General features: G+C 36.0%; 5 protein-coding genes across 8 annotated transcripts; 2 read left to right on the forward strand and 3 right to left on the reverse strand.

Annotated features, from left to right (window-relative positions):
• The first annotated feature begins 232 nt into the window (after positions 1 to 232).
• Positions 233 to 3,105, forward strand: LOC120013398 (GPN-loop GTPase 3). Its single transcript, XM_038865190.1, has 9 exons — positions 233 to 430; positions 550 to 658; positions 791 to 872; positions 1,068 to 1,153; positions 1,645 to 1,748; positions 1,862 to 1,992; positions 2,101 to 2,194; positions 2,464 to 2,519; positions 2,791 to 3,105. The coding sequence occupies exons 1-9, from the start codon at positions 386 to 388 to the stop codon at positions 2,885 to 2,887; spliced, it is 804 nt and encodes a 267-aa protein (XP_038721118.1). The 5' UTR covers positions 233 to 385; the 3' UTR covers positions 2,888 to 3,105.
• A 201-nt stretch (positions 3,106 to 3,306) lies between these two features.
• LOC120013399 (actin-related protein 2/3 complex subunit 4) lies at positions 3,307 to 8,663 on the reverse strand. Its single transcript, XM_038865191.1, has 8 exons — positions 8,475 to 8,663; positions 8,322 to 8,387; positions 7,981 to 8,033; positions 6,837 to 6,864; positions 6,005 to 6,079; positions 5,414 to 5,518; positions 4,367 to 4,456; positions 3,307 to 3,709 (listed from the first exon to the last, which is right to left on the reverse strand). Exons 1-8 carry the CDS (start codon positions 8,475 to 8,477, stop codon positions 3,620 to 3,622), a joined length of 510 nt encoding a protein of 169 aa, XP_038721119.1. The 5' UTR covers positions 8,478 to 8,663; the 3' UTR covers positions 3,307 to 3,619.
• Positions 8,664 to 10,330: 1,667 nt separating this feature from the next.
• Positions 10,331 to 17,608, reverse strand: LOC120013930 (vicilin-like seed storage protein At2g18540). Its single transcript, XM_038865914.1, has 12 exons — positions 17,361 to 17,608; positions 16,629 to 16,776; positions 15,988 to 16,083; positions 15,412 to 15,488; positions 14,680 to 14,759; positions 14,239 to 14,299; positions 13,650 to 13,717; positions 13,427 to 13,508; positions 12,400 to 12,483; positions 12,210 to 12,287; positions 11,344 to 11,463; positions 10,331 to 10,685 (listed from the first exon to the last, which is right to left on the reverse strand). The coding sequence occupies exons 1-12, from the start codon at positions 17,526 to 17,528 to the stop codon at positions 10,509 to 10,511; spliced, it is 1,239 nt and encodes a 412-aa protein (XP_038721842.1). The 5' UTR covers positions 17,529 to 17,608; the 3' UTR covers positions 10,331 to 10,508.
• Positions 17,609 to 18,699: 1,091 nt separating this feature from the next.
• Positions 18,700 to 20,415, forward strand: LOC120012644 (paired amphipathic helix protein Sin3-like 2). Its single transcript, XM_038864080.1, has one exon. The coding sequence runs from the start codon at positions 18,700 to 18,702 to the stop codon at positions 20,413 to 20,415; it is 1,716 nt and encodes a 571-aa protein (XP_038720008.1).
• Positions 20,416 to 20,663: 248 nt separating this feature from the next.
• LOC120013320 (E3 ubiquitin-protein ligase SINA-like 10) lies at positions 20,664 to 24,002 on the reverse strand. 4 transcript variants are annotated; one of them, XM_038865088.1, is made up of 4 exons: positions 23,872 to 23,997; positions 22,755 to 23,129; positions 21,218 to 21,512; positions 20,664 to 21,079 (listed from the first exon to the last, which is right to left on the reverse strand). In XM_038865088.1, the coding sequence occupies exons 2-4, from the start codon at positions 23,046 to 23,048 to the stop codon at positions 20,838 to 20,840; spliced, it is 831 nt and encodes a 276-aa protein (XP_038721016.1). In that variant the 5' UTR covers positions 23,049 to 23,129; positions 23,872 to 23,997; the 3' UTR covers positions 20,664 to 20,837. The 4 variants fall into 4 exon arrangements, with proteins under 4 accessions (XP_038721016.1, XP_038721014.1, XP_038721015.1 ...); XM_038865086.1 differs by having other exon boundaries at positions 20,710 to 21,512; positions 22,755 to 23,084; positions 23,872 to 24,002; XM_038865087.1 differs by having other exon boundaries at positions 20,710 to 21,512; positions 22,755 to 23,065.
• Between the last annotated feature and the right edge of the window lie 279 nt (positions 24,003 to 24,281).

A 24,281-nucleotide genomic window follows, 5' to 3' on the forward strand; every position in this document is an offset into this window, starting at 1 on the left:
ATGATGTGAAATATAATATATAATAGGTCAACATTCTTCCCTATTGTTTGTAATTGTGGGGAAATTTTCAAAATAAGCTTGTAAAGATTTAAAGGACCGAAAAGCAGGCCCAAGTAGCTAACTGATCAAAGCCCAAACACACATAGAACTGGGCTTATTGAATAAGAATCAAGGCCCATAATTCAAGCAGCCCAAGACCATTAAACCAGTGTCCAAGGACAAGTCAAAAGACACGAAGAGGCTTAGGGCACCGCCTCATGGGGGAAGCTTCCACTTCCATATGCTGAATAGAGATCAAAGAGGTGCAGCGGTGGTGAGATATCTTGTCACCTGCGGTTGTTTCTTGTTATTTTTGACCTAGCAAAAGCAATTTGAGGAGGATATCATGGGCTATGCTCAGCTAGTTATTGGCCCTGCGGGCAGTGGAAAGGTAATCTCTTTCTTCACATAATCTTTGTTGGGTGTTGTTCAGGTGCCAAAGCTTCAATCTTTCTCTTTCATTGGCAATGGATTGTGACTGTTTTTCTATGGGTTTTTTTTTTGAATCAGTCAACGTACTGCACTAATTTGTACCAGCACTGTGAAACTGTTGGAAGGACTGTACATATTGTGAACCTTGATCCTGCTGCTGAGAATTTTGACTACCCTGTGGCCATGGGTGAGTAGCAGTAGGAATTCCCACTTCTTTTTTTGTTCTTCTTTAGTGAAGTCGAAACACTGAATTTTATATCTTTTGTTCTGGAGCGATTGGTAAATGAAGAGTTTGTTTTTGTTTGTGTGCACTGTGCAGATATTAGAGAACTCATATCATTAGATGATGTAATGGAGGAGCTTGGATTGGGTCCTAATGGTGGTCTGTTGTATTGCATGGAGTATCCTTTGTTTGTTGGAGTTTTTTTCTTTTCTTTTTTGGTCCTTCAAGGCCACTGCAATATCTTACATGCCATAAGGGGGTTGGCTTTTTGTTATTCTAAAAATTAAGAAAAGCCTTTCAATCTATCCGACTATCCCTAGTTATATACACCTATACGGTGCAAGATTTGGATCCTCTTAATCTCCATAATTAGACATCTTGAAGACAACCTTGATGACTGGTTGACGGAGGAATTGGACAATTACTTGGATGATGACTATCTAGTTTTTGACTGTCCAGGTATCAGTAGCTGTCTGCGTCTAGTTTCATTTTTTTATTGTATCTAATGTGGTTTCCTTGTTTCATTTACTTTTGCAAGAGCACAAGCTTGATTAAGTATCAGATGTTATTATTGAATATGATAATTCATTTGATCCTGATGGAGGGTAATATAGTTGAAGTTAGAGTTACTTCAGGCAATATCATTTGTTTGGAACAAAGATCTAGATTTTTCTTTTATTATTTTGGACTAAGTTTCTGGAGCACATTATCTTTGTACACTCTCGGGAAAGTGCTTAAAAATCAATTATGTTAGATCACCCTACTCAATTTTTTGGGTAGAACATGTTAATAGGTTGGCTCAATACCTTAATTTCTTCTTGAGAAAGTAATGATCCTTACAGGGTCAATAAAAATACTGGAGTGTGAAAGGTCCACTATTTCTTTCTTATATGCATGTTTATCGACTGCTAAATGTTTCATTGATTCTTCCGGCTCTCAAACTTTATCAGGCCAGATAGAACTTTTTTCACATGTGCCAGTGCTCCGGAACTTTGTGGAGCATTTGAAGCGTAAAAACTTCAATGTTTGTGCCGTATACTTGCTTGATTCACAGGTTTGTCAATATTTATTTCCTTTGGTACCTTGTTTCCTTTCGTCCCCCAGCTTTCGTCCGTGATTACTTGCCATTGCTCTGTCACTCAAGAGTCTTATCTTATTTTTTGTCAGTTCATCACAGATGTGACCAAGTTCATAAGTGGATGCATGGCATCTCTTTCTGCTATGGTGCAGCTTGAATTACCTCATGTCAATATCCTCTCGAAAATGGATCTTGTAACCAACAAAAGGGATCTTGAAGAGTGGGTTGCTTCATCCCTTCTCTGTACTCTCCAATTTGTACACACTTTTTTTCCTCTACGTAATTTAATTTTCCTTCTAATAATAATGGCTTTATTACTTCAATCTAGCTACTTGAATCCAGAGCCTCGAGTTTTGCTGTCAGAGTTGAACAAACGCATGGCCCCTCAATTTGCAAAACTAAATAAAACCTTAATCGAATTGGTAAGTAACTTAGAGGCAATAAACATATCTAATTCTTCATGACAAGGTTTTCCTGAAGTTGATACTAATCAGTTGATTTTTTTTTCCTGTTGTTGGTCTTATTCTTGTATTTAGTTTGGTATTTTCAATATGATTTTTTTTATTGTATACTAACCTTTGCTATTTCATCCTTTCATTATGTGTAGACTGTAGACTGTTTTTCTGAGATTGTCCTTCCCATAGCGGGTATTTCCTAGGATTGCTTATTTGCTATATACTTTGGTTGTCAGGTTGACGGGTATAGCATGGTGAGCTTTATCCCACTTGACTTGAGGAAGGAGAACAGGTTCTCTCTCTCTCTCTCTCTCTCTTTATATATATATATATATATATGCCTTTTTATTTTTGCCTATTCTGCTCTCTTTTTGGAATGCTTGAAAGCTGGAACTCAATGTCGTTTTAATATCATTGTGACATTTGTGAATGGTGATGTTTGTGATGTTGGTGAATAGTAAAGATAAAGAAGTTATTATACTCTATTAGTGTAAATCTTGGAAGTCGGTACTATTCTGAAAGGAAGCGAAGATTAACAACATTGTCTAATTTTCTTTGCGCAGCATTCAATATGTATTGGCTCAAATTGACAACTGCATTCAGTATGGGGAAGATGCTGATGTGAAAGTCAAAGATTTTGATCCAGAGGACGATGATTAGCTTCATTATTATTCACCAGGACTTGTTTACATCGACATTGGGGAATTGATGAATCATCACAGCTTTTTATTTTTGTTGATTTTTATCCTTTTGGCAAGAGTTATAGATGAAATGTTTGACCCCCCCTGGTTGTTTAATGCCATACTGAGTTTGAAGACGAAAGTAGTTGTAATTAACATGACACAAAAATAAAATAAAATAACTTATTGCAAGAAAAACCCATGAGTGGAGACATAAAATTAAAAAATCAAAAGTAGACGAGTGTATAAATAAGTCAGATGAATTTGTTTTTCAAGTGATTAAATTACCCAAATAGAGAATCTTGAGTAGCTTATGACATTCATATGAGTGATATCTTGTAGATATTTGAGTTCGAGCCTCTTTTCCTATAATTTAAAAAAAAAGAAAGATGAGTATTTACCCAAATAACAAAATTTCAACACTTTATTCATCTATTGATACAACTCACAATATTTCACAAGTGAACATGCAAGAGAATTACATTTCATGAAGAATTACCTATGCAATTCACTGATTCAAGTACAAAAACTCCATGTCGTTTACCATGTTCAACACATAACAATCTTTTAAGATCTTACAAAAATTCTTCCAACATTCTTTTCACAAATAAAATATCAAACTTGTTCAACATAAACCTCAAAAATTATAGTACACATACTTCAAAAATCACAATGATCTGCACAAAAAGCAGGTTGTCTGGTACTAAACTCGTTATATAAACTGCTTCAGAAACTCTGTAGCCACAAGCCTCCCCCGCGTATTTACTGATATTTTTAATTCGCTTATCTCTTTATCAATATCCTGCAATTTAAGAACAATACAATATTCAAAAAACTGACTAAAATCGTATTACTAACTACTAAGTTGTCAACTTGTGACATATAACAAGAGCACGAAAAACAAAAAGGAAAGAAAAAAAAAACCAGGGCATGAACACGAAAAGTTACACGTTATGGGACTCAGCACCCTATTTGTTCCATAGAGCCAGGACCCATCAAAATATGGCACCCATCAAATAGCTTCAAGATGTTACTCAAATCTGACCAATTTAAATGGTCATTATTTAAACGTTCTAGCACCAGGAGATGCACATGTACACAGTCATCTGAGAACCAATTCAATTATTAGTACTATCTATGTTAGTGCATCGCAAAGAACCTGCCAGGTTCTCTAACCAATGTCCTCAGGAGGTGAGTTTAAGGCTCAACTGCAGTAGGTCATGGAATTTGACTACTCAAAGATTCTAGAGACAGTATTTTATGAATTATAAGAAAACAGGATAGGGCTCTAAATGAAAAAAGCTTTTAGTATATTCTAGAATTTCTCAAAGTTTGGACAGTTAATAACTATTTTCGTGATAAAGTAACAAGAATTTTAACTTCTAGGCAATCTATGACCTATCTAATAAGCAATCACGCAGAAAGCAAAGAAAAAGCGAAAGTAAAACATGATTCTTGCCTCCATGAATTGCACAATAAAATCTATGAGTTTGTGCTTCTGCATCTCCTCACAATGGTAGTTTGTAACAAGAAAGCTGATGTCATAACCCTAGGCCACAAAACAGGGTATAAAAGACATATTAGCATGATATCCGCCAAAGTCCAAATAAATTCAATCATATAAAAAACTGCAATTCAATTTGAGAAATGAGATTAGCAGCCAGTGAACCTATTTTACGAGGTACCAGGTACATAATTTATTATGCTTTCATCATAAAATCAACCAGGAAGTGGACATTAAAACCTAAAGAATATCATCCGGTAGAATGCAAACCAATGGCAAGTCCTCACAAAGCAAGAAGAACAATCTTTGCTCAGATGCAGACTATTCAGGAGTTATGCAAATATACAGAGCATTTCCATAAAAGGAAGTAGTTTGTATATGCTTAGTTTTGGCAGACCTTTCCACATAAGCTGCATCTAAGAATTTGTGGGCACCAATTCTAAGGCTAAAACCCAACTTATTACCCATTGAGACACTAGTGCATGACAGAACCTGGAAGATATCACTGCCATATATCCATCTTCAACCCAAGAGTATTATAAGATCCCATAATTTAACGACAACACTTCAACCAACGCATTGTAGGGATAGAATCAACTTAAAAGGATTTCTTCAGGCCTGAACTGACGTGCAAGGCATATATGGCGGGCTTTCCTCCTGGATATGATGGAAGTCTCCATATTTAACATCATTTGATGGGCAAGAGACTGCAAAAGGTTATTGTCTCTAACCCTTGGAGACATCACCAAGTGGGAACCCAACAAAACTCTGGACATACCAGCACCTATGACAACCCACCTACCTCTTGCTTCAAGGAACAGCAGAATTATGTTATCATTGATAGAAAAGGGAGGCATTAACCAAGGCAAGGACAAGGTCAGACACAAAAAATATGAGAATGCAAAAGTCAATTTAGGAACCAGCAAACCAATTTACATTTAGAATCATTTGACAATCTCAACTCACTTAGATGATAGTATGATACTGAAAGTCTAAAAGTACCTGTACTGGCTTTCTCCTCAAAACCTGAAATGCTTCTGCCCTCATTGACAAGAATCTTAAGAACTTTTTAGTTAGTATGTTTTCAAGTTCATCTGACTGCTTTACCTACAAAACAGGGAACACAAATGTTGCATGAAAATTGGAGAAAGAAACAATTCTTAGGATCTTCTAACCAACAAATCCTAGTTCATAATTGCTAGTGACTTGGTGTACGAATTGTAAGTGCAGAAGAAAGAGGGTAATAGCCTTGACTAGGAGAAATTCCTTCAAGAAGATATACTAATTTTACACAAAGAAGAATACGTTCCACGGGATGCTCAATTATGAGGCGTTAAACCCAATTACGAGCTATTTCAAATAAAGTGAGGAAAAACTTGATTCAGTAAATAGATGAATAAACGTTTCTTTCAATTTCAGCAATAAATTAGCACGCCCCATACACTTTTTAAGATGATAGTAATATCACTTCTATAACATCTTAAATGTGCCTATTCACTATGTAAACCAAAAGCAATATTAGTAACTAGTAAGCAAATCCATTTTCTAGTACTCTAATATTACAAAGGAAAAAAAGATGATTCACATATTCACCTTGAGACTTATGCGCAGGGAATTAATAGAAGTTTCTATTAAGCATTTTTCAGCCTCGTTTCGACATATCAGAACCTGCAATAGCAATTGGACATATTTAAAACACAAGGAGCAATGAACATATAAAATACAACAGAAAGTAGAAAGAAGATGTATAGTTTGTGACAGCCACTTGCAACGAAATAATTACTTAAGCTCAAGAAAATTGATACACAAGTCAACTCTTCTGACTATTTTACCACTGATTCACTTGAAAAAAAAACTTCTTAGACTATCTCCTTCCTCACAATCCTTTTCCTTCTCGCTTTTGGGCCGGCTTTTGAATGTCAACTAATCACTGGGTAGATGTTCCACGAAGTTTTAAATTTCCAGGGAGTAATGTGGAGTCAGACAATATACCCATAGTAATATTTAGTACAATGTGGATAAGAAGTGTAGTTACTTAATTATGCTTCTACATGCCCGGGAGGGACATCGTGGAATCATTATTACCCTTAAGCATTCTTCCATGAAACAAGAACTCTTAAACTAAAACCTGGACATTACATTAATATTTCGAAAATCATACGAATGCAAACAGTAGCCCTCAAATGGGAAAGAATAAAATAATGAAGCAGAAACAGTTTACAAAACAAATCACAAAAATACTTCTGCGATGGAATCTTTGCTATCAACATGGCTGACAAGGTTTGCTTAGCTTAGATTCAGGCAGCTTAAAGAAAATTCCCTTTTGGAACTTTCTTTGGGTCACTGTTCCTAAACCCTAAACCCCTACGAATAAAAGAGAAAAATACATTGAATGCTTATATTCAGCATCAGTGACTGTTCTTACAGGATTTAGCAGAAGTTCTGGGCTGGTCCTGCAAATGGCAGAGAAAAGAATTTCAACCTTCTCAATGCAAAATGCAAGTCAAAATGAAAATATGCTGTATATTACAATATTATCAATGTACACAACATGGAAAAGAAAAGCAGGTATATGGACTAAATAGCAGAGCAGATTTGATACGCATACCAGAGCTTACCTAATTTCCAGAAGGATATAAATTGTGGAAGCAGAAAAATATAAAACTGAAAAGCCAAACAAGTTTGCAACCGTTCTAGCCAATCAATTTGTTTCATAAATCTCATCAGCTTGCTTCTTTGTCATAGTTCATTAATGGTCGAGTTAATCCCAAATACTAGCAATCACAAGCAAAACAGTAGTCTTGTTTTAAATTCAAGATACTTTAAGTGAGTTCAAAGCCAAGACCTCCAAGTTTACAGCTGGTTAGTCCCAGAGTTCCATTCCATAGCCATTACACTAAATTCTCTGTGGTGCTTAAGTAAACTTAATATGCTTATATTGGCATCATGCAGTGAATGTGCTGAACAAAAAGAACATGTTGAATCAATAAGCTACAATTACAATAAATGGATAGTAAAAGAAAGGGTCATTGACCAGCTATAGCATTTAATATTTATCCATATATTTAAGATTTTAGGAGTACTCTGGATTTCAATACAATTATAATGATCTACTTATCAAAAAAAATAAATTATAGTGCTTGAATTCATAACTGCATCACATGTCAATACAGTTTATGTTAAAATGTAACCAACAGTTCTCGTTGCGATCAAAATCGCTGATAAGCCAATTATCTAGAGACTCCTCACCTCATGATGAATGAAATAGCTAAAATGAATATGATCTCATATGTAACTTTGGAGTCTGAAGAAAGCACAGAAACAACCCTGTCAAATCCATTCTAAATTGCAATTATGATTGAAAATTTTAGCAAGTAAAATCCCCAGTGAAGAGAAAAATTCTATTAGTTCTTAAAGCCCACCAGCATTCTACAGCATATACATCGTAATTCAGTAGCTGCTACCTTTTTTTTCAGTAACATATATGTGATCAACGTCACAAAATCTCTGTTATCAGCGCAAGTAAACATATACAATAAATAAGATGATATTGCAACCAATACACATACTTTAATTCAACCTCTGGCTTGTTATGCCTTTCGACTTCTTGACATGGAAAGTTCTGCAACCAGCACAAGGACATGAGTTACAAATCGAACCAGACATTACATCGCCTTCAAATTTATAAAGTCAAAAAGAAAAAAGGAAAATTTTGTCTCAGGCATGAAACAGCTCGATCTGATCAGCAAATTTCTCACCACAGGATGAAAATAGAAGATGTAGAAGCCACAGAATGAAAAGAGGCAAGCATTTGCATTAATTTTGATTAAAAAATCTTCAAAACACAAATTGTAAAAGCTTCAATACCTAATCACCGAAACAGCAACCATTGCAAAAATGAAACACATACCTGAAGGCACATGGCGGCCTCGAGAGTGTTGCGTATGCACGCCAAATACAACCGCAACGTACTCGCCTTTAAACAATTCAAAACAAGAAAAGCACATCAAGATTTTCCTGAGATTTTCTCGAGAACCAAACAGAAGAAATAGAAAAGGCTCACCATAAAATGCAGAGGAGTAGAGTTCAAAATTGGCTGCTTATTCTGCTGCACGAACAGAGTTTTCGTATGCTTCTTTCGACGGTGGGAATTATCGTGAAGTGAACTTCAAGATTGAGGTACTGAGTGCTGTTTGGAAGTTGCTTTCTGGGAAAACCGGAAAACACGGAGGAAGAAATTAATTGATAAAGGGGTTTAGAACTTTAGATCCGGAAGAAATTAATTGATAAAGAGGATTAGCTCCATTTTTTGTCCATATGAGGCCTGTTTGGGAGTGTTGTCAACTGTTGTGAGTTATAAAACTGTGCTATTGTGAGGTGACTTAGAAAGCAAAAAGTTGTTTGACGCATCACTTTTAAAACTTTGGTGCGGTGCTGTGAGGTACGTTTGACGTATCTAAATTATGGTTATATTAGATGACTAATAATATTAATATAAAATCACTTAATGTTTGCATTATACATTAATCTAAAATAAAATAATTGACCTAATTTGATTTCGTAGGACAATTCAACATATATTATAAGCGTTTGAGAGTGCTGTCAGATGAGTTGGAATGCAAAAGATGTTTGATGTATGACAAAAAACTGTGGTGCTGTGAGGTGCGGTGCAACTGAACGCAGTGCTAAAGCACTGCCAAACTGTGAGCAGACCCCAGCGCGGCCTGTCCGTCTAATGTAGCGGGCTGGCCTGGCTGGCGAAATACCCTAGGGTCGGGTCAACGGGCCACATATTCAAAATTTTAAAAATAATGTAAGAGTCCAAAATATCCACTATAATTAGGGACAGGAAAAAAAAATCTGATATGGGAATAAATATAGGGTACCCGATCCGTTTAAAACACAAAAACCGATTCTACAAGACTTGAAAATGATTTTTTATTTTCAAACCTATCACGATTCGGATCGATTTTAGATTATCCGAATTGTGTTTAATAAATGATAAACACAAACTAAACATTATATCTAATCTACTAGCTGTTAAATATGTGAGGACAATATCGAGTTTGTTGAGGAGTGTCATTACACACCCATGTGTGTACAGGTTAACATACATGTTTTGCCCATATGAACCAAAAAGTTTAAGCTATTAGGTTTTGTGCCCATCCAGATATATTAACCACTTAATTTTCTTATACTTATATGATGTGGGACTCCAAACACTTGTACATTCTCGATACACTTGTACATTCTCGATTTCCCCTTCACAAGCAAATTCCTTCTTCTTTGAGCACACTCTCCCTCACTTTGTTACTAATGCAAGAGAGCCATGCTTTACACTCTTTTAGTGCCCACGATACAAGGCCATGAGTCCCACGTGTACGTCATCCTTCGAGCCACCTATCTCCGTGTATTCCTGCTCAACCTCATTGATACCCTAAAAATCTAAGCCACACTTTCCCAGTGTTGACTCTCCCACCATTCTCCTAGAGCCACATGAACCTCATGTGTACTCACTTGCATGGTATAACCAGGGTTTTGAAAATCAGACCGGATCTGCCGGTTCACCCGATGACCGAGTACTTAACCGGCCGATGAATTTGACAAAACCAGCCGGTCGAACCAGGTTTTGACCCCGGTTTATCCTTTGAACCATGAACCAGAGGGTTTTCCGATTCAAGGACCGATCCAGTTTTCAAAACCTTGGGTATAACACGATCCCAAGCCACATGCATGTTTCATTATTATTCTAAGGGTAAATATACTTGGCAGGACTAGAAAAAAGAAAAAAGAAAAACATGAATTTTTATAAGTTGTATTTCTACTAGAGGCCTCCTTATCCTCTTATTTTCAACCTTCGCTAAAGCATAGCTTAGGAGGAAAAAAAAAAAAAAACATCAATGAAAGGACCAGTTACACGCTGTAACAATGAAACCAAATAGATGTAACAACCAACATAGAGCAACAAAGTCACAAAATAAGTAAATGTTCAACCATGCATTTTAATTCAGAGTGTATGCTTAACAATCCCAGATACGAAAATAGCATTTTTGCCAAAAATAAAATAAAATTGTCACGTTCCCAAATCCATTGTCGCTCACAGAGCCCCGAAAAAAGGATTGTTAATTGCTGAATTTAGCTCAGAGCCAGCTGAGTTCAGCACTGCTATGTCAACATTGTTCCTAGGAAGAAACAAAAACTCATTGTCTTCCATCTTCTCAAACCCACAAAGCTCAAGGAACTCAATGCCTCCCCTCAATGCGCCAACCCTATCCTGTTAAGAGCAGCGCAGTTTCACACCAAATGAAAAAAGAAAAAGAAAAAGAAAAGGAAACTAAATAATAAATCAGCTCCGACAAAAAGGTTCTGTAGAGGTTGCAGCAGGTTGATGCAAGGCCTCACAGTCGTAGCCTACATCGGTTGTGACACTGAGGTACAGATGTCCATTCAAGAAGTGGTTAGATAATATGGCAGCAAAGGATGTAAAAGCTCATGGCATGTAAGAAACTAAGAATGAAGGAGGCAAGAGACAATGATTACAGGTTTCCGGAAACAGTTGGTAGGAGGTACTCGAGGCACTTGGTAATGGTGGTGGAAGGAAGACAATAGAGGCACTGCGATGCTAGCAGTGTAGCTGAATATGCTAGAAAGGACCAGAAAAAGCCATGTTTAGTCTCCTAAATGCTTATAGCTAACAGACAGACATTTTAGCCATGAGGAATTTCATTATCAATAAAGTAGTATTGCCTCTTCCTTGATGGGTTTCATCCATTCAGGACCTATTGTGTAAGAAAATCATAGTGGTATATATTTTCGACATCTGTAGCCAAGTCACCTAATTTTTTAAACATATGTGAGACTGGTAGCAACAATAAAGTCTAGAGATATAGCGCACTATACTTTATCACTATTGCTTGTAAGAGCTCCATTACCTGAAAGGATTGGTTACTAAGTCTGATCTTTCTGAACTTCTCTTCATCAGGATTTTTGACAACATTCCCTATATATGTCAAGAGAGTCTGAAAAGCTCTCTTCACTTTGGCATCGTCATCCTAGTCCCAAAAGAACAAACTGTAGTGAGATAAAAGCATAAATAGATCAACCCTCCTGTACAAAACAACTTAACAGCTATCAGTAGCAGCAGTTGAATTTTGCAAAACAACTAAATGAGAAAAGGAATATTTCCTCTTAAGAAGAGTCCGAAAATAAGACATGAATTTTGAATACATATATAATACTTCTTGAATGATGAATGTAGAACACTTATTCAAGTATAATAAGACATGATTTTCGAATAAAAAACAAAAAAAGGCAGCTTAATATGAGATGAGAACATCAAAACTGTAATGAAATAGCAAAATTTATATTCCACAAATTATACAAGAGTCAATAAACCAATTTTATTAAATAGTTACAACCAAGTAAACTATATGCTTAAAGTGCTGAATTCTGCAAAGGTTAATCACCTCTGCAAAACCCTCTGCAAGGGCAAGATTCTGGACTCAACTCTATCTCACTCTACATTATTATAAATCTGATGAACAATGTATGTAGTTAAAAAAACATAAGTGATTTCATAAAACCAGTTTCCACAAGCCTTCTTTTCACAAATCACATGCATATACAAAGAATCGAACTACTCCCAGAGCAAGGTAATTCATTAGCTCCAAATAGTAAATTGAGTACTAGAACACACATTGACCATCATTAAGAAACCATAAATCAACAGCCAACAAACAAAAAGTATGCACAAAGCCAAGCTATAATGCACAAGTTGGAGAAGAATAATTTTCTTTACCTTATGGTTTTGCTTAAGGGATCGCAAGCACTCCCTCATTTGTTCAGCCTTTGTAGCAGGCCTAACAGGCAATGAGCTCTGCAATTTTCATAACAAGAAGATAACTATTATTAATAATAATAGTTATTAATCACTTTAACAAATTTTTGATGAACACATCAAGTCCAAAACTATTTAGATAATCTTTTACCTTTTTCTCCTCCACAACAGGTGCAGCAGGTTTTACAGTCGCAGGATCCTCTGGAGGCAATCCAAGCTTCCTTCTTCTTTCAACCTGCAAAGCCAAACCAAAAAATTCACCAACAACTACTAGGTCATTACTGAAAGAGAACAATTTACAAGTTACAGCTCATTGAAAAGAAAAAACATCTCGGAAGTACGTATCTATATTATGTAATTCGTTTATTCAGAATATTATCTCATATGAATTAGTATTACGAATTAAAGTAGTGGCAATACCTACAAGTTTAAATTCCAAATAAACTTGTTGCTCAAATATCCTTAAGTCAAATAATCTCATGTTATAATAAACTAATTTAATAAAATGATCCACACAAAATACCATCTTATTTTTTTAATTATTCTAATATCAACATCAGTAAAAAAAAAAAAAAAAAAACCCCAATACAAGTTAACCACAATAATTAATGACCAAGACAATAGTTTCCCTTTTTGATGACTAGAAAACTTTTGATCAAATCTAACCAAGCATTTGGAAAATTATTGTAAGACAAAAATGTGTATATGGAATAAGTTTTAGAGTCTGGAATTTTTTTTAAGGAGACTGGAAGTCAGAGTTACTTGACGGAGATGAGAATTCAAATTATCGAAAAGGAAGAAATAGACTTCATTTCCTAGAATTCAATCAAGCAAACAAACGAAAAAAGGCAAGGATCCAAGGTACTTGGTGAGGGTGGGGCAATATCCAAGTACCCGGGGTTTACATAGGCCAAAGACCCATGATTCATTGTCCAAAAAAAAAAGAAAGAAAGAAATTCAAAATTGAAATTCAATGATGCTCCTACATAAGCAAACAAGCCCCTACGTACTTTTACTGTAATATCTCCATAAAAAGGTGATTTTTCTCAGTATATTAAGATGTAAAAGGTTCTTTACTTAACAACAAAAATCTAGGTATTTTATGAGAATATTGCTTATCATGTAATCGAAATGACAAAATTGAATCTTTTACAAATATTTTTCCAAGAATGGCCAACCTTGTCTTCTTCAAGTTTCTGACGAATCTTCTCTCTAGCTCTTCTCTCTTCCTCTTTCTCTGCTTTACGTAAGGCTAGTATACTGGAACAGCAAAGAATTATTTCATCCAAAATTCAAATGGAAAAAAAAAATTACATATTCTAGGAAAAGGATATATTCAAAAGGCCGGAACATTGTATGTTTATTGTTTACAAGATGAAAGAAATAATAGATAAACCAAACCGTTTTCTTTCGTTTTCTTCCTCGATTCGTTTAGCTTCTAAGAGTTCCTTGCCAATTCGAATTCTCTCCTAAAATAATATAAAAACTATGTTAAAAGATGTAGAATCAAAGACGAAAGATAATATGTATCTTGTATATTAGTATATAGCATCACTACAGTATTAACCAGTAAATACAGACCTTAAAAGCAGGATGAGAGAGGGAGAAGGAGAGGGAGAGGAAAAATGTCTACTTGCTTGCGCATGCAAAAACCAAGATCTCTACATTGGAAAAATGTCTACAAGTTTTCAAGCAATATGCATTAAAGGTATCATCCACGTATTCTGGAAATCTAATTTCCAGAAATAAAAGCAGACAATGTACCAAGCCATCCAATATTTGTGATTCGTAGAGTGAAACAGGAATTGTTAGAGTTCATACCAGTTTTCCAGTTTGAAAATTAATAGATGCTTTGAGGATAATTTTTTAAAAAAGGAACATAAAACATGTCTGTGCTCAAAATGATAATCCCACTATTTTGTACACAGAAGTAGGATATAATTATCACAGAATGCAAGCTAATAAGGAAGTTAAAAAGAAGACCACGAACCTTTTCCTTTTCCCTTTCCAGTTTCTTTTCTTCCTCCTCTTTCTTCTTACGAGCTCGGTCTCTTAAATTTAAGAGGAACAGTATTATAAGGAATGATAGAATTAGTGGACAAACATGTTAGCCAAAATAACACAAGAGACGAGCATTAGCCTTTCAGTAAAAATGTTTCAATGAAAAACTATAACACATAAATATAAGCAAGCCTGCAGGAAAACATTACAAAAGCCTCGAAGGGAAAGATAAAATTAATTTCCAACAAAATGAAAAGACTTCAGAAGTTCTAGATTCCTTTTATTCATATCTAACAAGACTAAGTGAAATTCAAAGCCAAGGGTCACGTAAGCCATAAGAGGCAAAGACCTAGTTTCCTATAGACGTAGCGACTGAAGCAATTTCCTAATCCAACAAATACAGTAAGTATTGAAATGTAATAAAGTATACCTTAATTCTTGTGCTTTGAGCTTTATTTCTTCTGGTGTGAGAGAAGGTTTTGGATCCTCTGTTTTGCTGTTGACAGGTACCTGGACAGATAATAAGCGTCACAGTATAAAGTTAAAATCAATGTTCAGTTAATTTAAACAATCACAAAACTACAGAAATCAGCCTTATGCAATATGCATGAATCACAATGGAGTTTCGACAACTTGGCCATGACCTTTACAAGAGATCTCTTTACTTTTAACTCCTTAAGGAAGCATATTTGCTAGGCGACAAGGGAAGATCAATTATGTTGCAACGGACTCATAAGGCCTTAGAAGGCGTTTCATAGCTAGCTCTAATGCCGAAGCCCCAATTTGAAATGCTATCAGAAATTGAAGCTTTAACTAATAGTTAATTTAATCTTAATATTCATGTTTACTCAAGGATGTTTTTTAACGAATTTAGAACGTCTCTGTGGTAGACCACATGGTGTATCAGATGTGACAGGTTCTCTTGATAGTGGTATTTTGGAGGTTAGTCTTGATATTGCTGATTAAGGTTTATGAGATTTATTACAGATCTATCTGAAATTCAACTGTATTATAATAGCAAGTTTTGGACAATAAATAAATTGGGAAAACCACCTTTCACACTCAAGATCCTCATAGATAAACATAGAAAGGCATGTTAAAGAAGAGAAGCAAAATGAAAAAGGAAGATAAAAACTAATAAAAATGAGCAAGAATATCATACCAAGGGCATTTGGTCTATGTCTGGGTCACTCTCATGTTCAACTATCCAATTTACAGCAGCATCAAGACTGTTGTTACCTGAAGAAATTTAACTTTAATCAACTACAAAGATGCCATAATATGACTCAATCAAGATTCAAGACTTCAAACCATGTTTCTTTACAACATTGAAAGGCAAATATCAAAAGCTAACATATGCATTGTATGCGCATAATTCCAACAATTCAACTAAAGCAGTATTTTATGATCAATTAGGTGGAGGAAAAAAACAGAAGACAAAATTAAGCAATGGGATGTCTTTGGTCATTTGTAGTGTAAAATAAACCTTCAGCTCTGAAACGTCTCAGTGACGTCCAGCTTCATGATAAACAGCTAATCACTTGTTAAGTGAAACAGTAGTACAGGCCATAGCTAACAATTCTGAAAATTTTAACCTTATGCTAATCCAAATACTCCATATAAATCCAAACGTAAAAGACAAACACTGATATGAAATTACGAATATATCCTGGCAATCTCAACATCATTCTGCGATAGATAACTGGTGAAACCTGTAAGTACTACTCAATAACCTCACCAGAGTAATGGAGAGCCCGAGTAGCTCGTGCAGTTGTGAACCCCATTGCTTCAAGTTCCTCAAGCAACTTTTTATCAACCTCTGGAACAACCATTTCTAGAGAACAAAGAGTTGATGAAATATAAGGCCATATAAAACTTAACTGATACCAACCATCCAGTATCCATTTTGAACGCGCAAACTTTTTTTCTTTTTGTTTGGAATAAGAACAAGCGGACATTGATTTATTTTCATTTTCATCACAAAAGCTATGAGCACAATGACTGAAAATATCATTATCGAGTGATTTGTTAACAAATACAATGAGTAATGACACCATTTGGCCAATATAGGTGCCCCATTCAAAATAGCATGAAGTGCAAAGAAAAGGGCTAAAAAAAGAAGATGTATGTATATATTCTCAGTGCCAAAGAAAGAGATGCCACTGCTAAGCCGTTGGGAAAAAGTTACAATGGATTGCAAGACATATTGAATTATATATCAAGCTGAACCAGAACAATTTAGTCCATCTTGATGTCAGACATGCAAATAATCCATTACTGATCAATCAAAGAGCTAGAACAGTAGAACTGTGAAATGCATGTCAGAGATTATAATACAACTTGAGCATCCATCCAAGTGCGAAACACTTTACAGAATACCTTCAGGCTGGTTAGTACTGAGAGCATTAAGAGCCTCTTCTGTATCCATGGCCTCCTTTTGAACCTCCAAACTTATTGGTTTTGTTGCCTCTGAAGTCTTATCTACAAACTCCGTATGCCCAGTTCTCTTTGTATGCAAATCACTTTCCTTCAAAATCAAATAAGACAAAAAACCAAAAGTCAATGAAGTCTTTGAATGAATAGCTCCAGGTGGAAGATAAGAGCTCAATATGGTGGATGATGATTTAAGCACGAGGAGCAAAGAGTACAATCGACCCAGGTTCTGTTTGTTTCCCAAAATCTTCCCAGATACCTAACTGAACAGTGAACACAAATTAGGAATTTTCAGTATATCATGTCATCATAAGGCCTCCCGGATTCCCTTAAAAGATTAAAAAAATCAAAGCTTCAAATTTATTTGGTTTCTTTGTGGCACTGCAGCATTGGTAGTTGCTTAAAACTAGAAGGGAATCAGAGCAGAAGCAGAAGGCATCAATTCATTAGGCAATCCTATGGAAGTGCAAACCAGCAGATAATTAATTTGACCTTTATTCAACCCAAACCAACCACAACCAAACCTAAAGCCTCAAAATTTTGTAGAACCCAAAATTATACAGCAGATCAAATCGCGGAAACTAATACACTACTGATAAATCCCACAAAACCCCGAAAAATTGTGTGAATATATGTATACAGACAAAAAAAAGAATTGCTTTATGATAGTAAACGTACTGTTTTGGATCGGCAAGGCTTGCCGCAAGTGGTGCAAACGAGAGAGAGAACGGCCTCCGTCGATTCCGAGAAGTTGGAGTGGGTAGTGAGCTCGGCGTGCTCCTGCGCTTCCTGTACGGACTTCAAGAGGGCCCCACAATCCCCGCACTGCAGTGACACCCCCGCCATAGTTATGATGCTATTACAGTTTTCTCTCCTCCCCTATGTGCAATTATGCTATTGATTGCCTCGATCGGTTCCTCTCTCGCTGTTTGTCAAACAGCAGAGGGCTAAATATACTTCTTGTCCCTCTCAACTATACAAGTCTTTCATTTTCGTCCTTAAATCTTTCTTTTTTTTCAATTTTATCCCTCAACTAGAGAGAAGTACTTGTTTTCATGTTTTGTCGGGAAAATTATCGGAAAAAATAATATATGACACTTATGTGACATATTAAAAAAAATTATGTGACAAACTTCAATAAAAAAAAATCAGTTTGTATCCTTATATCATTCAAGTCTAAAATTTTTTCGTTTCTTAACTCTTTTTTTAATGAATATAAAAGAACGGAAAGTTTCGATATCTCTATGAGATATCACACATATAAGTGTCATCTGAACTATTCGTAATTCTCCGTTTCTTAACTTTTTTGAAGACTAATGATTCAATAAAATTTCAATATAATCATGAGAATTAAGGATTCACAAGCAAGAAAGTTTGACAACAAAATTTTTATTTGATCCAAATCTTCAACTTCAACTCCTCTGCCCACGAAATCCGACCATTGGTTGTCTCAAACTACGGCCCGTGAAGGAAGACAGGTATTGAGGGTAAAAAAAATTATGTTAAAATCCCCACAATCTCATCCTTCCCTTACCAAATATTAAGAATAATTAATTAATTAATAGCTTTATTTTTTTAATGTAAAAATTAGGTTATATGTCTGAAATTCGAGTCTAAACACAAAATCACGACAATCTTGTCTAATTTAGTTGTCCAGACTCTAATCCGGATTAGGTTATTGTCCGGTTTAATTGTATGAATTTAAACTAATCTTGGTTTGGTTAATTAAGTGTGTCTGAAATTCAATCCGGATTAGGGTCAGAAAATCCAAATATTTGGTAAAAACGTGATGTTTATTTATGCGAAAATGGGCCGAGCAATAAATATATTTCATACCCTTTGATTTGTAGCATTATTTATCTTTTAAAGATAAATATATCCTAAAATCAAGAAGAGTTTTTTAAGAAGTAGGATTCCGACTTCTCTTAGAACAAAGGGAGTTGGACCTCAAATCCTATTTATTTTCCCCCCACTTCAATCCATCCAAAATACCCTAAACTCTGTTTTTTCTCTGGCGATGAAACAAGTTGTGGAAGAGCAAGCAATGAAAACAGCCGCCATGAAACGATGGAGTCGAGCACAGCATCACCACCATCAATACTACAACTACTCTACCACTTTCATCAGACAAGTTCATCGACGATTCAAGAAGACGCAGCAGCCCGAGAAGCTGAGATTGTATAAACAGATCATGAAAGATTTCAAATACAGGAAGATTGACGTCCAGACAGTCGTGCTCAGGATTAGGGATTTGTTCCATGGCTGCGATGACATGATTGCTTCCTTCAATTTTTTCTTGGTGGACGGGAGAAGACACTGCATCGACGCTCGCCTGCAGGAATCCATTGATTTTGTGAACAAGGTACGGATTCGGTTTCGGGACCAGGAAGACGTGTATGCCAAGTTTCTTCATGTCGTGAAGCAGAGCAAAACAGAGGGCCTGTGTTCTGGAGATGATATGTTTGCAGAGGTTGCCGCTCTGTTTCGTGATCATCAAGATTTGTTGGACGGGTTCAGAGAATTAGTAGGTGATGGCGATGATCGTGAGAGTGATCGGATTATTGGGGACGAAGAATTGGTATCTGATGATAATGAGAGTGAGATCCAGCAACAAGTGAGTGATCGGATTATTGGGGACGAAGAATTGGAATCTGATGATCATGAGAGTGAGATCCAGCAACAAGTGAGTGATCGGATTATTGGGGACGAAGAATTGGAATCTGATGATCATGAGAGTGAGATCCAGCAAGAAGTGAGTGATCGGATTATTGGGGACGAAGAATTGGTATCTGATGATAAAGAGAGTGAGATCCAGCAACAAGTGAAGGTGAGCGGCTACCATGAATTCCTTGATTTTGTAAAGAAGGTAAAACACCGGCTTCAAAACCAGGAACATGTCTATGCCAACTTCATCGATGTCGTAAGTCGGTCCAAAACAGATCTCAAAACTCTTGCAGACATATTTCCAGAGATTGCAGCTTTGTTTCGTGATCATCAAGATTTGCTCAATGCGTTCAAAGAACTAATATATGGTAATGACAGTAAGGGGAAGCATAGGGATATTTCTGGTTTACATCAACAACATCAACAAAAACACGAACGACAACGGAAGGATCATAGCGAATGGGGTGAGAGGGTAGCTACATGGTGTCGAAAAGTCCGGTCGAGGATGAGGTGCTCTGACAGATACCTATATTTCTTAAGGTGCATTTACCATTACAGCAGAGGAGACATTGGCAGGAACCAGTTACTTGATATGGTTAAGGGTTACTCGGAACTTAAGCTTGAGTTGAATCGAATTCTGGAACATTGTGAGAGCAAAGGTGGAGAGAGCTATTGGCTCCAGCCTCCATCTGAGCACAGAGAAGTGTTTGATGAAACAGATCCGAGATCGCAATTGAATGATCAGTTTGTCTGCAAGGCCAGCCATTTTAATTTCAAGATCCCAAACCCAAGCAACCATGAGAGGAGACTGTTTATGTGGGAAGATGAAAGGCTTAAGTTGGACTTGGAAAAGGAGGCTGTGACATTAGCTACTAAAAATATAAAGAAGGGCGAGAATATTCATGATCAAGTTACTGCTCTCAACAGAAAGTGCAAGCAGCTTTACGGAAAAGACGCGACGACCATAGTTGCCAAATTGGGTGAACCTAAAGAGATGGTTTTGAATCAGTTGAAAAATAGAAAGGAAACTCTAAAATCTTCTCTTAAAGATCTCAAAGTTCCATCATAGATGAGAACTTAATCTTCAAAGTTCTCTGTTAATAGAAAAAGCAAGAGCTAGGGTTGTTGATCACCATGTACATTCTTCTTCAATTATTACTTAAATTCTTCAATTATCAGTTCTGCAGTTTTTATTTCATTTCCCTCTTCATAGTCTGAAAAAGCACACAAATTGTAATTTTAGGATCCATAATTATGTCCAGTATCGGTGTGCCTACATATGTAGGAAGAATATGAGTTCCTAACAACAGAGAAAAATAGGTATTCAAGTGTACCTACAATGCATAAAGGCTGATTCAAATCATAAGTACAATATGACACCATGTACCTATTGTGTCAAAGTAGTCTCGCATATATGTTGATAATAGGTTGAGAAATAGTTGATTCATTCATTGATCGAAATCATATGTACATAAATTTAAACTGTGTACCTTACAACCCAGAACCGACACCTTTGTGGTATATGTGCACAGATAACGTAGCATACTCATCAGCTCTAAAGAAATCTGTTGGTATGAGAAGGAAGGTCCCTGAAGCAACAGGCATGCCCTCCCAACTTTGTATGTTTTCTGCAAGAGAGTGAATTTTAAGAGTTGTTCCTTCAGCTGTTTTCACCTCAAGGTCATAGGCATGTCGTTCCATTGTTGAGCAGGGTGCAAAGCATCTCAGAGTGACTGCATTTCCAAGAATTTCAAAATCATTTCTGATGACAAATAGGTCACCTTTATCTTCTTGAAGGACGAGGCGGACGTCACTAGTTTGGTGTAGTTGAATGCGGAAGGTGCAGTTGTACTGAAAGTGTTTCACACTACCTGTATGTTTTCTCTTGAAGTGTACTGAGAATTGCTTATATGAACCACAGTAGCTGCAATTTGGAAAGGGGCATGGATATGGAGAATAGATGCAAATCTTCTCGTGATGACGCTTCTTACTGTAGGACATTGTTTCCTTGCACCCATTGGGATTGTATTGACATGATAGTCTGACTGATTCCAGAACCTTTTCAATTGCCCGACAGCGGTTATAGCCAATAGGCAAAGAGCAGGAGGGACATTTGTTCCTAAGCTGGGTGCAGCACTGCGAGCAAGCTGTATGCCCATTCTCACACTGCATCACCCAGAAAACAAAGACAAGTTATCAAAAACGCTACCAATAAATTATAAACTTTGATGGGATTAAAATGTAAAACTGAAATACAGCAGGATTTTAACATCTATATTTCTTTCCCCTCCCCATTCTTAATAATTTTAACTGAAGCAAAATAGAAGCACATATAAAGTATGAACTGAAACCAGAATACATTACGGACCATTTCTTCACAAATCTCCACCGGGAAACAAACATTTTGCATCTTTGTTTATTACATTTACCTTACGTGTTCTGAAAATCTAGAGTCCATCCATCAGATTTCAAAAGACAAATCAATGTGAAATTGGACTGATTTCCAAAGTTCTACCATTAACTTTTTTTTATCTTAAATGTATTTCAAGACGAGCCAATCTCACAAACTTGCTGCTTCCTCAAATTCCAATTATAATAACAAATATAATTTTTTGAATAAAAAAGAATACACTGAACAATAAACACCAACAAGTACCAGTGCCTGTTAGACATAGAAGACAGACTCTTCAAAATCTACCAAATTAATTGCAAATTTACTACATGTTGTCTTCTCAATAAAAAGAATGTTCTTGTAAGAGCATGGTAGTGAAATCGTATAATTGGATCGAAATCGGAGAAGGAGTGTAAAATCGGAATCGTAAAATCGAAAGATTTTACATACTATATAAAAATAAGAATAATACATTACAAAGTGTTTTTTCTAAGGAAGAATATATATTTTTTGGAGATTGATGGACTCTATATTTGCTAACTTTCCAAAAAAAAAACACATATCACCAAAATTATACATTAAAAAAATGATTAGTGGACAACACACAATGCCACTATGGAGAGCACGTGGCATAGAAAGTAAAAAATATGATAAATAGTGGACAACACACACTTTCCTCGTCCTAAACATTTAAACTTCATCCCAAGTCATTATAATTAGAAAATAGAAAGGCCTTACAATCTAGACCAATCCACACAATAAATTCAAGTTCTTCAAATAATCAGAGCTCATTTGAGTTTGAGTAAGAATCCCCAATTTCAGAGAGAGGTATACACAAAAACTCAATCTCACAGCAAATACCCAACTGCAAATCTAAACAAACAAATAAGATTTCAAATGCTTTTTAACATAAAATCAATCTAACTGCATCAACTCATTCCCATAAGAAAAATCAACAACCAGCAGCTATATAAAATAAAGTCAAAAGGGAGTGATTAGTGAAGAGTAAATCGAACCTGAAACACAGGAATCGTCAAGGGCTCATAGCAAATGGCACAATCAAGCACTTCAGGTTCAGTTAAGGAGACGATAACAGAAACATCTTTGCTAGTTTTGATATGACCAGAGCCAACTCCGTCTGCACAGTTTGAAGATTCAGGGGGTAACATAAAAGAAGTTGCCCCTGTCTGATCTTCTTCTTGACTTTGATTTTCAGGTGAAGGAGGAGAGACGGACCTTCTCCTCTTGAGTCTGCAGCTGTTGCTTGGTCCTTCTCCATCTTCTTCAGCACCCACTGAGAATTTTGCCATCTCTTCTTTTGGTAGCGCTATTCATTCACCAAAAAGCTTTTTACAATTTTGTTAGAACCAGACATGTGCTCTTCTCATGTTCTGTAAAAGCATGGAATTATACCAAAAACAAAATGCAAGTGTCTGAGGGAATAACAAAAGGCCCTAAATGTCAAAGAATTGAGATAATAAAATTTGAGGCCTAATTGTTGAGTAATGCAAAGCAAGAACCGGAATGAGTAATTTCCACTAATCAAATCAACAAATTCATTCCATCCATAGCTGCAATCATATCCACATAATCTCAAATGCCAGTACCAAGCATCACCCACTTACAATTGAAAACGAAGAAGAAAAAAGAATAGAATTGGCACCAACATGTCACAGCACCAGCAGACAGAACTAGGTGTTAGCCAAAAGGGTACTAAAAGAAGTAATCGAACCAAAGAATAAGCAAGGGATGGAGGCCAAAACTCAAGAGCTGATGAAGGCCTCGCACGTAAAGGATTTTCAATACTGATTTCGCTACTGGAAACGATGAAGGGGAATCTTTATCCCAATTTGACGAACATGGCATAAAGAAGACATGGCGAATAAAATGACTCGTGGGGATTCAATAGCGTTCAAAGCTCGATCCAAAAAAGGGAATAATGAGTTATCTTTAATTTCTATAACAATACTTAGTCCTCAAACCAACCCACATAGACAAAATCAGAAACTGCACAATTCAAAAGGATAAAATCTCACAAAAACCCGTATGCGAATCTGGGAAATCAAAATACAAAACTTTTCTACAAGATGTTGCAGATTCTGATCATAAATAAGAAGGGAAAATCGCAAATACCTCTAAAGGTGCAGACGTGAAGCAATAAAATGAAGAGGGTGTGTTGAGTTCTTCTCCATCCTTCGTGGTCTTCGCTGGTTCGCAGGTCTCTATTTTCTCAGATAATTCTTAGGGTGCGCGTTTGATATGGGAGTAAGAATTTGGGGTATACTTTGTTATTCATATAAATGTTACAATGATAATAATAATTATGGAGAATAATTATTACCATTATTTGGTAAAGAATGGTAAAATTTACCTAAGCATTCATTACTCTTGTTTGTTACGGCTATACGTAAGCATTCATTACTCTTGTTTGTTACGGCTATAAGTTATTGGTGTAATACCATTACCCCTGTTTGTTATCATTGTAATGAACCAAACTAGAAAAAGTACTATCATTTTTTTTTTATTGTTACGACTATCACGTA

Source organism: Tripterygium wilfordii, chromosome 13 (genome assembly GCF_013401445.1).
Source record: "Tripterygium wilfordii isolate XIE 37 chromosome 13, ASM1340144v1, whole genome shotgun sequence".
NCBI lineage: Eukaryota > Viridiplantae > Streptophyta > Magnoliopsida > Celastrales > Celastraceae > Tripterygium > Tripterygium wilfordii.

Bases quoted from the DNA above. Each gene is read 5' to 3' on its own strand.
- LOC120013398 (XM_038865190.1), top strand. From the start codon at position 386: ATGGGCTATGCTCAGCTAGTTATTGGCCCTGCGGGCAGTGGAAAG. The intron at 1,154-1,644 runs GTATCAGTAGCT...AAACTTTATCAG, and splicing joins TCTAGTTTTTGACTGTCCAG to GCCAGATAGAACTTTTTTCA. The intron at 2,520-2,790 runs GTTCTCTCTCTC...TTCTTTGCGCAG, and splicing joins GACTTGAGGAAGGAGAACAG to CATTCAATATGTATTGGCTC.
- LOC120013399 (XM_038865191.1), bottom strand. The intron at 5,519-6,004 runs GTGAATATGTGA...CCTGTTTTGTAG, and splicing joins CCCTGCGCATAAGTCTCAAG to GTAAAGCAGTCAGATGAACT. The intron at 4,457-5,413 runs GTACTTTTAGAC...TTTGTGGCCTAG, and splicing joins TGAGGAGAAAGCCAGTACAG to GGTTATGACATCAGCTTTCT.
- LOC120013930 (XM_038865914.1), bottom strand. From the start codon at position 17,528: ATGGCGGGGGTGTCACTGCAGTGCGGGGATTGTGGGGCCCTCTTGAAG. The intron at 13,718-14,238 runs GTTCGTGGTCTT...ATATTATTTTAG, and splicing joins TGGAAAGGGAAAAGGAAAAG to GAGAGAATTCGAATTGGCAA. The intron at 13,509-13,649 runs GTTTGGTTTATC...TTGCTGTTCCAG, and splicing joins GAAGAAAACGAAAGAAAACG to TATACTAGCCTTACGTAAAG.
- LOC120012644 (XM_038864080.1), top strand. From the start codon at position 18,700: ATGAAACAAGTTGTGGAAGAGCAAGCAATGAAAACAGCCGCCATGAAA.
- LOC120013320 (XM_038865086.1), bottom strand. From the start codon at position 23,048: ATGGCAAAATTCTCAGTGGGTGCTGAAGAAGATGGAGAAGGACCAAGC. The intron at 21,513-22,754 runs GTTCGATTTACT...TGGGTGATGCAG, and splicing joins TGACGATTCCTGTGTTTCAG to TGTGAGAATGGGCATACAGC.